At 41.0% G+C, this 14,568-nt stretch overlaps 1 protein-coding gene across 1 annotated transcript; it reads left to right on the top strand.

Moving 5' to 3' along the window:
* Window positions 1-1,619: 1,619 nt before the first annotated feature.
* UTP23 (UTP23 small subunit processome component) lies at window positions 1,620-8,982 on the top strand. Its single transcript, XM_022555604.2, has 3 exons — window positions 1,620-1,909; window positions 5,338-5,512; window positions 6,713-8,982. The coding sequence occupies exons 1-3, from the start codon at window positions 1,722-1,724 to the stop codon at window positions 7,094-7,096; spliced, it is 747 nt and encodes a 248-aa protein (XP_022411312.2). The 5' UTR covers window positions 1,620-1,721; the 3' UTR covers window positions 7,097-8,982.
* The last annotated feature ends 5,586 nt before the right edge of the window (window positions 8,983-14,568 follow it).

The following is a 14,568-nucleotide window of genomic DNA, read 5'->3' as shown; positions in this document are numbered from 1 at the left end:
ATAGCACTGTCATATACATAGAGCTTGAAAAAAATGCTACAGTCTAGTAAATTAAAAAAAAACAAACAAAAAAACTGGAGTATGACTCAAATCTCTAGTCCTGAACCTCATTTTTCTTAGTAGTGAAACGTGGCTAACAGGATGGAGCTGGTAGATAAATCTGTGAGCCTGTTTTTTTTAAAACTGTTTTAACTGTTTTGCAAGGCTGGGATAATATATTTTCTGTCTTTGGCGGGATTATAGTCGGAGTGGGGTGTTGGCACACAGGGATAAAGAGAGTATTCAGATTGGAAGGTCATGAGCAATTATACTCAAGAACCATAAATCCAATCCTACAATAACTCTTCATGTCTTCCAATTCCTAAATTTATTTTCAGTTAAATGAAAGCAGTCATCTAAGGGGTGTTGTGCTGTGAATCAAGACAGGGTTAACATTATAGAAGATTTTGGTTCCAATTTCATAAACCTAGATCTTCAAATAAAACCCCAAATGCAAATAACACATCTCGATCACTTTGTAAGTTATTTTTCTGCATTGGTTCTTTCTCTCAATCTTTAGCTAAAACGAGATTTGGGACAGATTCCAGGCCAGAAATAAAAATGCAAAATTCCATACTCCCCATTCTTTGGTTATTTTGCCTAGAATTGAAGTGGATATGTGGCAGTTAGCCACGGGGGAACTCAAAATTTTCAGATTTACTCTCTTCATTAGTCAAGTTGAGCAAGTAATTTCTAAACTTTCGGTCAGCTTTGTACCTCCCTGTTAGTAGCCCAGTATGTCGTTCTCCTACCTCAGAGACTATAGACATAAAAAGCGTTCTTAAAAGTCATCTAGTCCTGCCAACCTATTTGACAGTGAGGAAGCTGAACCCGTTTCTTGGGGAGTTGCTCAAGGTCAAATGGCTTGGGTGAGGGGCAGAATTAGCACTCTAGTTTAGGGACACTGACTCTTGGAAAACGAAGTTCTTGAATAAGTCTTCCGGAAACACTCCATGCGAGTGATTTAGGATGGTCTCCAGGAGAAGAGGAAATGCAAAACGATGGGGACTTTTTGCCCTGACATTTGTCTTTTCAGTGGGAGTGGTCCTATGGCGGGAATGTGTGCGGGAGGTGAGGAGGAGTGCAAGAATATTTGAACTTCAGGCAGGCGACCTGAGTTCCGGTGATAGTTCTGACACTAAAGAACCACGTGCCCTTAGTAAACGTGCTTAACTTCTTTATAGGAAGGCAATCACTACAAACCTGCCCAATCATAGTCGCCCAATATACTTTGGTCGCTTTCTTCCCTCATTTGAGAATTATTAACATTAAAGGGAAAAATATAAGGTATCTTACCTAGAACAGTGCCTAGGACATATTAAGGCTCAATATTTTCACTGCGGATTTTTCAGATGCCGTGCCAGGTAACGCGCAAGAGGCAGTGTGTATTTTTTTTTTACCTGGACCATGACTGCGCATGTGCGCCTCTAATCGAGCACTTAGTCGTTTTCCCACTTACGCGCAAGCTCCGCCCCCGAGGGCGTGTCCCTTAAAGCGCGGGCACCGGGTAAAGCGCGCTCTCGTTTGGGAGTGACGTAAACCAGGCCCACAGATGGGGCGTTTGCTTCCGGGGCCAAGGGTCCTTCATTTCCGGGAGAAGCCAGTCTTGCCGATAGCGGGCTGTGTGGGGGGCAGTTCGCTGCTGCTTTCTGGTTTGGTGGCTCGCTCCGGGAAAGGCAGGCATGAAGATCACGAGGCAGAAACACGCCAAGAAGCATCTTGGCTTCTTCCGCAACAATTTTGGGGTCCGCGAGCCGTACCAGATCCTGCTGGACGGCACCTTCTGTCAGGCGGCTTTGCGGGGCCGCATCCAGCTGCGGGAGCAGCTGCCCCGCTACCTCATGGGGGAGACTCAGCTGTGCACCACCAGGTGGGCCTGGCTGGTCCGGGTGCAGGCGCGGGGGCCCCGCGGGTGCGGTAGAGGCGAGGCCGCTGCTCGCAGGCATCCATTGGGAGCCCTCGAGGGGCAAAGCGCGCCGCCCACGAGGAGCTGACAGTTCAGCGGGACCGCTAAGGAGGGTGGGCGAGTATCTACCAAGTAGATAGACAGTATAAGGTCCGGCGAGTATTCATCTTAACCTGGAGGATAAGACACGTGCTTTGCCGTTCGACCTGGTTTCCAATATTGGGCCCAGTTCTACCAGCTTTGTGATTTCGGACAAGTTACTTAACCTCTCTGAGCCTTGGATTACTCATTTGTAGAAAAAAGCTCGTAACTACTTACACACTTCCTATAAGTCGGACGAGGTATAGTATATGTAGAGCGTTTATTGGTATCTCAGACCTGTATTCTCTAAGTGATTGCTTGTTGTTTGCATAGCTTTTCCCAGTTTAAGAATTTTTCAAGCTTCACAACTGCCCCATGATGTAATATCTTCGATTCCCAGAAAGATAAGTCAGGACTCGATGTTTCCTAACTTTGTGCAAGGTCATTTGTTTATTCAACTGTGTTTATTTTGCACCAGCCATACGCCAAGCACTGCTCTAGCAGAGGATAACTTGGTGAACAGGATGATCTCCCAGCCCGTATGGCCAGCGAAGTGCATAAATCAACCTCTAATTGGTGTGTTTTGACCCCTAGCTTTCTCAGTTCTTCAAAGTGTGGGAACACCTAAGATGGAATCTTGGGGGGTTGATTGGAGGAAAGATGGAATCAAGGAAGGTTCCACAGAGGAGATAACTTTTGAGCCCAGTCACGGTTCAGTTCTGAGGGGAAGGACATTTTTTGAGTGAAAGAAAAGAGAAGTGACTTGTAGGGACCTCTTGAACAAAGGAGTGGAGTGGAGTTGTGAAATGCCAGGGAAAGAGATTAGAGCACAGCGTATATTTGGGAAAGAAGCTGATAAGAAGATAAGTTGAGTCTGCATAATGAAGAACTACTATTCATAAACTTAGTTTTGTTTTTTTTTTCCTTTGTAGAATATTTCCTTTAAAAAGTGAACAGAGAAAATTTAAATGACCTATAATACCACACCAGTGACTTACCACTGTTAGCATGTGGTGTATCATCCAGTTCTTTACACACACACACACGAATGGGCTCTTACTCTGCATGTGATATTAATGGCCTGCTTTTCTCACATAACACTACTCCATGAACAGCTTTCTATATTCAGAACTTCATGTGGGTTTCATTCAAGCAGAGCCTCAAATGGTCATAGATACCCCCTAAGTTTTGATCCCCATCTCCTTCAGAGCTCCCAGACAAGTTCTCAGATGGTCTGTGCCCCAGAGTTGATTGCTTCTGGCACAAGCCTTGTCTACTTACCCCTGTCTGCCATAGAAATATTAACATTTTTAATACAGGGCTGTAATATAAAAAAGGTTGAGAAGTACTGCATGAAATTATATTCTGCAGCATTTTTCCCCCTAAAGAATTTATTTTAACTTATGGGATATTTTATACATACACAAAAATAGAATAGTATAACGAAACATCTATCACCCAGTTATTGCAATTATTGACATGACCATTCTTTTTTTTGGCTACCTCGGGTGGGTCTTAGTTGCAGCATGTGGGATCTTTCGTTGAGGCGTGCAGTCTTCTCTCTAGTTGTGGCTCGTGGGCTTAGTTGCCCCGCAGCATGTGGGATCTTAGTTCCCTGACCAGGGATCGAACCTGCGTTCCCTGCATTGGAAGGCGGATTCTTAACCACTGGACCGCCAGGGAAGTCCCAACATGGCCATTCTTATCCATTTAAGAATAAGTTACTGCTAGTTTATTTTAAAGCATATTATTGTCAATTCTTGGTGTGTATCAAGAGATAAATGCTATCAGACCTGATAAGTATCTTCTAGAAAAGATAACTGCAGCTATGTGAGGGGTAAGTTGGAGAAGCAAGAGAATGAAGAGCAAGAAGAAGAAGAAGCAAGAGAATGAAGACATGCATGTTTTGTTTGTGGTTGTCTAGTCAAGAAATAATGGGAGCCTGAACCTGAGAGAGGAGAGGTAGGAATTTCACAAGGAGACGTTACAGAGGTAGATACCAACAGCTGAGATAGGACTACCACTGATGGGGTAGGGGCAGGGGTAGGAGTGAGGAAGCAAAGGTTAAATAGGATTTCTGATTTCGAAACAGTATCTGAGAAGATAATAAATTTAAAGAGGTAGCAAGCCCTGGAGAAGCCTGGAGGCAGGAAAGTAGTTTGATTTTAGACATCGTGAATTTGACGAAGAGCTGATGGCGGGCCATCCACAAGAAATATTCAATAAGTAGTTGGCAATTTAGGCCTGAAACTCAAAATGGATGACTTTAGAAGCAAAATCTCTTAAAAAAATCAAAAACTAATGGTGTGATAAAGCGGGTGAGGCAAGGTAGAATCAGGCAAAGGCTGGCTAAGGTTGAGAAATCTTTGACTCAGTAGTTCTCGTGGTAATTTTTAAGAGGAAGTACCTGGGGAGCTTATTAAGATGCTAATGTTTGACTCCACAAGGAGTTCAGATTTGGGGATGAGAAAGGAGCTAGAAATTAATATCACTGTGTCATTCAGATAGGGGTAGTTTATAGATGACAATTTAAAAAACATTGCCTGATATTAATATGAAAATGCGAAGTGAAAGAAAGTTGTGATTGTTTTTAAACACGCCGGTGACTTGAGAATGTTTACTTTTCTAAGCTGAAAATATTCTGAAGGTGCACCGATTTGCACTTGAAGGAGAAGCCTGTAGCACTGTGGTTGGTCCAAAGCATCTATCGTCAAACTACTTAGATTCACATTTCAACTCTACCTCTTATTAGTTGTTTGAATTTGGGCATGTTACTTGAAATCTCGCAGAATGAGGTGTTCTAAAATAAGGATAATTTTACAGTAAGCTGCCCTCATACTGTATAGCACAGGGATCTCTACCTTATGCACTATGCTAATCTGAATGTGAGGGAAGTCCAGAAGGGAGGGGATATCTGTATGTGTGTGGCTGATTCATTTTGTTTTGCAGTGGGAGCTAACACAACATTGTAAAGCAACCATACTCCAAGAAAAATTAATAAAAATAAATAAATAGAATAAAAGTACAAAAAAAATAAAGTAAGCTACCCAACTTTGTAGGGCTGTTTTGAGATAAGCGAGAATTTATGTAAAGGCAGTTAGCATGCTGCCTGCACATCATAAATGCTCAGTACATGTTAACTGTTTATTATGTTCCTTCTACTTGGTGTATGCATTTTTCGGGTCTTTTAAGAGTGAAATGCTTAATGTATGGTTTGTAGTTTAAAAAGAAGAATTGAGTATTTTTTTTATAATTTATGTGAACAACAGATATGTTATAATTGTGAGCTGCTAATAACTTTTTTTTTTCAGGTGTGTGTTAAAAGAGTTGGAAACGTTGGGAAAGGACTTATATGGGGCAAAGCTGATTGCACAAAAATGCCAGGTTCGAAACTGTCCCCATTTCAAGAATTCAGTGAGTGGATCAGAATGTCTGCTTTCCATGGTGGAAGATGGGAATCCTCACCATTATTTTGTGGCAACACAGGTGATACCACTTTTAAAACCAGAGTCAATCATAATCATTTCTATTTATACTCCATATGGAGCCATTTATCATTAGAAAAAATTAGGTGGAAGTGGTTTAAGTGTTTCAACTTTTTAAAATGCACGCTTTCAAGTTAATTTGTAGTCAACAAAAGCAATTGTTATTTCAGAATTTGAGGAGAGAGCCTTAAGCATAATGATTTTCTTCTAAATTACTGAAGTTTCCTTTTGTAAAATAAAAATTATTGACAGATGTGATGATATGTTTTGGGGCTCTTGAAGGGAAGGGGAGTAGAGCAATGATTTTACATTTTATGTTTATGCATGTTTTTTCACGTTCCCGTGTTTCATATTATTTCTTAGAAAGTCATGTTTCTTATTGTTTGAGACTATACCACCAGTATGGAACTGTTTCAGGCTTTTAAAGACTGGGAAGCAGGGGAGGAGAGACTCTCAGGGTCGATATTAATGAATAAGCTCACATACATACAGATTTCCTTAAATTTGCTTGTAGGATTATAAAATTACACAATTAGAAGCAGAGCTGAGTCTAGAATCTGAATCAGCTAATCCCAACTTTATTTCTATTCTTTCAATCTCTGTGAGCATTCTTTTTTTTTTTTTTTTTTTTTTGTGGTATGCGGGCCTCTCACTGTTGTGGCCTCTCCCATTGCGGAGCACAGGCTCCGGACTCGCAGGGTCAGCGGCCAAGGCTCACGGGCCCAGCCGCTCCGCGGCATGTGGGATCTTCCCGGACCGGGGCACGACCCCGTGTCCCCTGCATCGGCAGGCAGACTCTCAACCACTGCGCCACCAGGGAAGCCCTCTGTGAGCATTCTTGACCCTTTCTGAAACATATCTCAGAGTAGAAATGAGGGACATCACCTAGTATATTTACCTTTGCATTAGTTTGTAATTCGAGGTCCTAGAAAATTTATGGTCTTAGAATATTGATCAATATAAAATATTGATAAATCCCATTCACATTGTTGCCACTTAACTGTGCTCAGTTTTTATGTTTTTCTTCCTTTCTTTATCGTAAAATATACTCCCATTAGTAAGACATAACTGATTTGAAAAGTAAAACCTGGGATCTCTTTTATTTTCAGTATAGCCCACTTTAAGTTCTTAGAAATCTCTTTAAGGCATCTGATTTAATTGACATATTTGAAGTAAATAGTTCTATTTTTGTTTTTAATAGGATCAGAATTTGTCTATGAAAGTAAAGAAAAAGCCTGGAATTCCTCTCATGTTCATTATTCAGAACACTATAGTCTTGGACAAACCTTCTCCAAAAACAATTGCATTTGCTAAAGCAGTAGAGTCAGGTCAGCTTGTCTCAGGGCAAGAGAAACAAAGTATCAAGCAACTCAAAGAGGAACAGGGTTTAGTAAAAGACCCTGAACAGAGAAGAAAAAAAAAGCGCAAGAGAATAAGTGGCCCTAATCCTCTTAGCTGTTTGAAGAAAAAGAAAAAAACACAGGATACAAACTCATCTGCCTCTGAAAAGAAAAGAAAAAGAAAAAGAATCCGAAACAGATCTACCTCAAAAGTACTTTCTGAAAAGCAGAATGCAGAAGGGTAATGAGTCCTTTGGATACTTTTAAAGACATGCAAATATGAAAATGAATTTCTTTTTGAAACTGTGGAAGTACTTACGTTAAAAGACTAAACTTATTTTTGTAAATGAATATTGACCCACAAGCCTTTGTATAAAATTATTTGTTAAAAAAAAAAAAAAAAACCCAGAATGGATGGATTTAGGTGGGATCATGTTCACTTTTCTTAGAGAATTTGGAGGTTGTTTTTTAATGTAAAACTGTTGTCTCTTTCTGTCTTACTGCTGCCCACCACCCTCCAACGTTATATGCAGATAGTTTAAAAAAATCATATAGTACCAAAACACTTGTGACAAAAAAGAGGTAATCCCTTTTTCACATTCACAAAGGAAACTTTCTCTTTCAACTCATGTAGTGGTTTTAGAATTTACCTGTACATTTCCAAATAATATGAATCTGCTGCTACCTTTGGATCTGCCCATTATTTATTGACTTCCTACTAGAAGGAGCGGAAATTTTGCTTACTTATTTTACTCCACCATTTTTCTAATATATTAATATTTCAATCTTTATACATCCCAAATTCAGTATTTTCATTTTGATGACTATAAACTCTGTTTACCGCTAAACCAAGTAGTCTCCTATGGTTGAATTTATTTTTTATGTTACTTTTTTGTTATTCCAGAAGTTAATAATGGTCTCATTTTCTTCTAGCCTCTGACTTGATCTTACCATATTCTCCAGTAACTCTGGAAAGGATCTCATAATTTTCAATATAATATCAGGTCATTTCTTACCCCTGGAATACTTCTGGAGCCAGCCCTCTGTCCTCCAATGTGGAAAGGTTTTCTGCCAAGCATGTTGCTCAGCTATCAGCCAGGCATTTCCTGTCCTTATCCAGAGAATCTACTTTGTCACTTCTGTAGCCTAGATACTTCATTCTACTCATTCTTGATTTCCTCTTCTGCTGTGGTGGAGCATAGAGTGTGTAGGAGGTACATTTTTTGAGGCTCAACCAGTGTGTCTAAACCTGTATTTGTTGCACTGATAATCTAGCAAGATAAAGATTCTTTGTTGAAAAATCATTTCTCTCAATTTTTCTTGAGAACTTCATAATTGTTTATAAGGTCCTAGGGGGGAAAAATATCCCTTTACTTTTTTTGAGTTCTGAAGGACGATTTTCTTTTAGATGTAAATGTTATCTTAAACGGCAAAAATTCCAAAATAATACTCTTTCAGGTTGGCTTTAAATGTTACTTTAAAAATGTCTAAAGGTGGGGCTTCCCTGGTGGCACAGTGGTTAAGAATCCGCCTACCAACGTAGGGGACATGGGTTCGGTCCCTGGTGAGGAAAGATCCCACATGCTGCGGAGCAACTAAGCCCATGCACCACAACTACTGAGCCTGCACTCTAGCGCTCACGAGCAACACCTACTGAGCCCGTGTGCCACAACTACTGAAGCCTGCGTGCCTAGAGCCCATGCTCCACAATGAGAGAAGCCACTGCAATGAGAAGCCCACGCACTGCAATGAAGAGTAGCCCCCCTCGCCGCAACTAGAGAAAGCCTGCATGCAGCAACGAAGACCCAACGCAGCCAAAAATAAATAAATTTTTTAAAAACTGTCTAAAGGGTTAGTTCAATTAGGAATTGAATAATCAAGCTTTTCTTTTTCGGCCCCCTCTCCAATTGTTTTAATCATCCTTCAGGCCAAAATTAAAGTAGCCTTGTAAGTTTGAAGTGTAAAGTTGTCAGATTGATCAGTAGCTCCTGACTTTCAGCTGCCTGTGATACCTTCAAATAGTGGTTCTAATCTGTATCCTTAGAATATCATGATCATGTATGAAGTACTTCATGAATAAGTTCTTATTTATGGCTAAAATAAATAACTTCTTAAATATGAGAAAATTCAATTTATTCCTGTAGAAATGTCATTCTCAGTTGAATTCAAGAGGTGCTTTTTTGGTGGAAGGTGGAATTCTAGCTTTACACCAGGAGGACCACACAGGCTATATTACCTGTCAAGCCAGATGAGTGTTTTCTATTGTCATTTCATGATTCTGGTTTAAATTCTAAATGGTAGGAACATTTTTTTCAAAGGAAAGCAAAGGTACTGGAAAAAAGTGAATATAGTTCTGTAGTTCTTGTGAGGAGATATAACATTTTTCAATCATGACAAGAGTTAATATTAGCAAATCAAATGTAGATGAAGTGATAAAGCAAGTGAAATGTACACTGATGATACTTGTTTCAATATCCTCAAATGCACAAATTTTAGGTATTTTTAACAAGGTTTATATTTATTCAGTGCTATTTGATTGCCTATTATTAGAGTCCAAACTGGAGAGCTGGAAAAGTCAACTCACTTTTATAAAATAGTAATTTTTAAGTTAAAATATAAAAAATAAAATGCAGGGACTTCCCTGGTGGCGCAGTGGTTAAGAATGCAGGGGACATGGGTTTGAGCCCTAGTCCAGGAAGATCCCACATGCCGCAGAGCAACTAGGCCTGTGCGCTGCAACTACTAAGCCTGCGCTCTAGAGCCCGCGAGCCACAACTACTGAAGTCCGCGTGAAGCCTTTCCCAAAGGGACCTGTGGCCATTTTCTAGAGTGAATGTGCTTTGGGGAATAGAAATATCTAGAACTTTTGGAGATTACTACACCCTGACTCTGAATTGATGCTGATTGCTAGGGTTTCAAAATGCAACTGGTCCAACATTCAAAATGGAGGTTTATGGTGGTCAGGTGATAAATTGAGTTACATGCCAAGTTTGAATCCCAGTAGCTCCGTGAGCCCACCCTGTGTTTTTTCTCCAGTTCCAGAATGTGCAACTTAAAGACATACTAGACAACTGATTGTGTCCCTGTATTAGCTGTCTCATTTATGAAGGGTCATTAGGATATGAAGGGTCAAAGGGAAGCTATTGGAATTTCTCTTCCCTGCCAGGATAGTAAACCAAAAGAATAAGACATCTTTGGAGGAATTGCAGGGATTACTACCATCACCAAATACTTGAATGATGCAGAAATGTTGATTCTTTTTTTTTTTTTTGGTACGCAGGCCTCTCTGTTGTGGCCCCTCCCGTTGCGGAGCACAGGCTCCGGACACGCAGGCCCAGCGGCCATGGCTCATGGGCCCAGCCACTCCACGGCATGTGGGATCTTCCCGGACCAGGGCACGAACCCGTGTCCCCTGCATCGGCAGGCGGACTCTCAACCACTGCACCACCAGGGAAGCCCTTGATTCTTATTTCATCTCCATTTAACACATCTATTTGGTCTGTGCAGAAGGCAGATGGATCTTGAAGCATGACTAGATTATTTTTATGTTAATCAGAGGGTAACTCATTTGCAGGACCTCTTCCAGATGTAATATATTTGCTGGAACAAATCAACACAGCTCCTGGCACCTCATGTGGAAAATCCTTTTTTTTTTCTCCTTCAACTTTTAACAATTTGCTAGGACCAGCACCAAAAATCAGTCTGTTTTTCCTTGACAGGGTCAATAGTATACCTTTACAGTCTTGTTTCATGCTAAGTCAGCTCATTTGCCTTCAGCCATAGTATAGTCTGTGGAGATCATGAGCATCTTGATATTCCACACAATGTCACACTGACCCACTACATTGATGGGATTACGCAGGTTGAATCTGATGAGCAGGAAGGTGCAAGCACTACAAACATGTTAGTCAAGTTAGGGACTTGGAAAGAATAGGATTGGAAGATTTGTGAGAAAGATGTCTGGTGAAAAAGTATATAGATGGATCTTTTAGAATGGGCACAAAGTATGAAGATAATTTGTCCCATGTGAAAATCCATCAATAGGCATTCACTGCAGAGGAGGCTCTCAAAAATCAGGTGGACAGAATGGCACTTTCCATAGATGTCAGTTAGATGTCTTTTCCCGCCGCTGAGTGCTTGTTCACTGGGCCCATGAAAAAAGTGGCTATGGTGACAAAATGGAGACTATGCATAGGCTTCAACAACATCGCTGACCTAGTTATCACTACTGCTGGGAACAACACTGAGCCCACAGTATGACACCATTCTGGTGGGGAGGGGAAAGGAACCCGTCAGCCACCTGCTGGCAGGTTGATTACACTGGATCCTTTCCATCATGGAATAGAAATTTATCCTTAATGGAACAGAGCCTATTCTGTATATGAGTTTTCTTTTCTTTCCTATAATGCTTCTGTCAGTATCACTTAACAAAATGCCTGTTTGCCATCATGGTATTCTGCCAACACGGATTCTAATCAAGGAATTTGTGGTATTAAATGGTCTTGCTATAATACATCATTATGTAAGTAATGCCAGTTTGGAGACAACACCTTGAAAGGATGGATATTCTCTTACAAGATGCAGTATAAACTTTGAACCAGAGGTCAATATATGGTGTGTCTCTTCCATACCTAGAATACATGGGTCCAGGAATTAAAGGATAGAAATGGGAGGAGCTCCTCTCACTATTACATTTTATAACCCACTCAGAGAATTTTTGCTTCCTCCCCTCACAACTTTGAGCTCTGCTGGCTTGGAGGTCTTGTTTCTAAGGGTGAAATGCTCCTACCAAGGATGCAACAATAATTCCATTCATTTGGAAGATGAGACTGCCACCAAGTCATTTGGGGGTTTCTTTCTTATGCCTCTGAACCAACAGGCAAAGAAGAGAGTTACTCTACTGGCTGGGATAGTTGATCCCAATTTCAAAGAGCAAATTAGATTCCTGCTACAGGCTGAGAGTAGAGAGGACTATTTCTGGAACTGAGGAGAGTCTCTAAGATGCCTCTTATTACTTCTATATCTGATAGTAAATGTTAATAAAAAACTACTACAAACAAAGAGAGGCAGAACCACGGTGTATTCAAACACTTCAGGAATGAAGGTTTGTGTTGCTTCACCAATTAAAGAACAAATTGAGGCTCTCGCTGATGTCAAAAGAAACATGGAACACATGGTTGCAATAGCCAGCTTCCAAGATGGTGCCCCCAAATTCTCACCTCCTGGTATTCATAAGCTTGTGTGTCCTCTTCCACACTGGATAGAGCTGACCCATATAACAAATAGAATACTAATACTATGGAAATGATGGCATGTACCTTCTGAAGCTAGGTCCTAAAAAAAAGTAGCTTCCATCTTGCTCTTTTTTTTTTTTTTTTTTTGAGGTACGCGGGCCTCTCACTGTTGTGGCCTCTCCCGTTGCGGAGCACAGGCTCCGGACGCACAGGCTCAGCGGCCATGACTCACGGGCCCAGCAGCTCCGCGGCATGTGGGAACTTCCCGGACCGGGGCACGAACCCGCGTCCCCTGCATCGGCAGGCGGACTCTCAACCACTGTGCCACCAGGGAAGCCCCAAGTGTTTTTTTAATTTTTTTTTTTTTTGAAGTATAGTTCATTTACAATGTTGTGTTAATTCCTGCTGTATAGCAAAGTGACTCTATTATACACACATATACATTCTTTTTTATACTCTTTTCCATTATGGTTTATGCCAGTATATTGAATATAGTTCCCTGTGCTATGCAGTAGGACCTTGTTTATCCATTCTATACATAAATAGTTTGCATCTACTAATCCCAAACGCCCAGTCCATCCCTCCCCCACCCCCTACAAGTGTTTTTTATTTGCGGTTAACTTTACCATTTGGTCTTCAGAAACAGAATTTCATCTGGGACTGAGGTTGAAATTGAGGGGGTAATTAACATAACCTAAAGACAGCTACAATGACCATTAGGATTTTGCATCTTCTCATTTTGTGAAGAGTGTGAGAATACCTTCATTTGTATGAAAGACAGTTGCATCATGTTAGGTGAAACAGGGAGTTAATTGTTTGAAAGTTTAAATGTGTAAAGAAGGGTGCATACGGATGCTGAGTAGCTAAAGGGGTGGCCTGTGCCAGCTCCAAGCCCACTTTTCTATGCTCTACATTGTGGCACTGGAGCTGGAGCTCTGCAAACCACAATTCTCTGGTGGCAGCTTTTTTGTAGCTTCTGCCACTGAGGGGCACTGAGGCAGGACCTGGAAGGAGGATGGAAGAAGAAAGGACATGCTTCTTCCTGTGAGCTTCCTGTAGACTCCCTGACTGCTTGGGGCTCTTGCGAGTGTCACTTCTTCACTCTAGCAGCTGCAGTTTCTTACTAACACGGTCCCTGAATCCAATTTGCAACACTTGCAGAAACAGCTTTACTGCATCCACCCCTCTCCCCCCACCAGAGAGCCAGACACCAGCACTAAGGGGATGGAGCCCATTCTGCTGAGATGTGTGTGGGTACCAGACCCATGGGGCCCCTCCTCGGAGCTGAGAGACGTCTGCACCAATGGATTGGAGTTTGCCTTCTCCGTGGTTTCAACTCCAAGGGCTGCTTCTCCACACTTCTGTTTTAGTAATTCTCACCTGTTCCGTTTTATCCCCTTGCTTTAAGGGCAGAAGTTGCTTCCTGCAGTTGCTATACCTCCAGGAGCTTTAGGTTTCTCTTTCTACCTATTTAGGGTCCTGGTTAACAACTTGATACTTAATTAATACATGCTTATATTACATTATCTCTTTCACATGACTGGTGTGGTTTTCCGCTGCGACTAGGCCCTGTTCTAATACAACGTTTCCAATTAGCCAGGCCTGATTCAGGTGTTCATTCTGGCGCTGGGGGGAGGAGGTCAGCTCTACTCAAATCATATAGACTGAGAGTGGATAAGAGATAGTCCTCATGAAAGAAAAAAAATGGGGTACTATTATAAAGAGAGGTGAGAAGGGATCAGGCAAAAAAATCACATCTAAGCATTAACATAATCTTTAAAGATTATAAAAGAAGTTTTCACAACCTTTTTCTCCCCTACAAAAACCGCCCAAATAAAATTATTGTGAAGGTGAAAAGACAAATGGAAATTACATGCCATTTCATACCCACTAGGATGGGTTATAATTAAATATACAAGAAATAACAAGTGTTGTCAAGGATGCAGAGAAATTGGAACCCACATACATTGCTGGTGGGAGTGTGAAATGGTGCAGCTCCTTTGGTAAACAGTCTGGCAGTTCCTCAAATGCTTAAACATAAAAGTACTGTATTATCCAGCAATTCCTTTCCTAGGTATATACCCAAGAGAAATGGAAGTATATGTCCACACAAAATCGGAACACAAAATTCATAGCAGCATTATTTATAATACCAAAACGTGGAGACAATACAAATATCCATTAACTGACGAATGGATAAATAAAACGTGGTATATCCATATAATTTACTTGTCAATAAAAAGAAATGAAATACCAATACATACTACAACATGAATGAATCTTGGAAATATGCTAAGTGAAAGAAACCAGTCACAAAATATCATATATTGTGTGATTCCATTTATATGAAATGTTTAAAATGGGCAAGTCTATAGAGACAGAAAGTGGATACCTAGGGGCTAGAAGAGATGACAGGCGGATAGGGGATAAGGGGTGCAAGGTTTCTTTTCAGAGTAATGAAATGTTCTGCAGTTGACTCTGGT

Source organism: Delphinapterus leucas, chromosome 17 (assembly GCF_059928025.1).
Source record: "Delphinapterus leucas isolate spDelLeu-1000000601 "Yukka" chromosome 17, BTC_Dleu_Yukka2, whole genome shotgun sequence".
NCBI classification, from domain to species: domain Eukaryota; kingdom Metazoa; phylum Chordata; class Mammalia; order Artiodactyla; family Monodontidae; genus Delphinapterus; species Delphinapterus leucas.
Note: the sequence above shows the minus strand (reverse complement) of the source record. Positions and strands in the feature narration are given on the sequence as shown.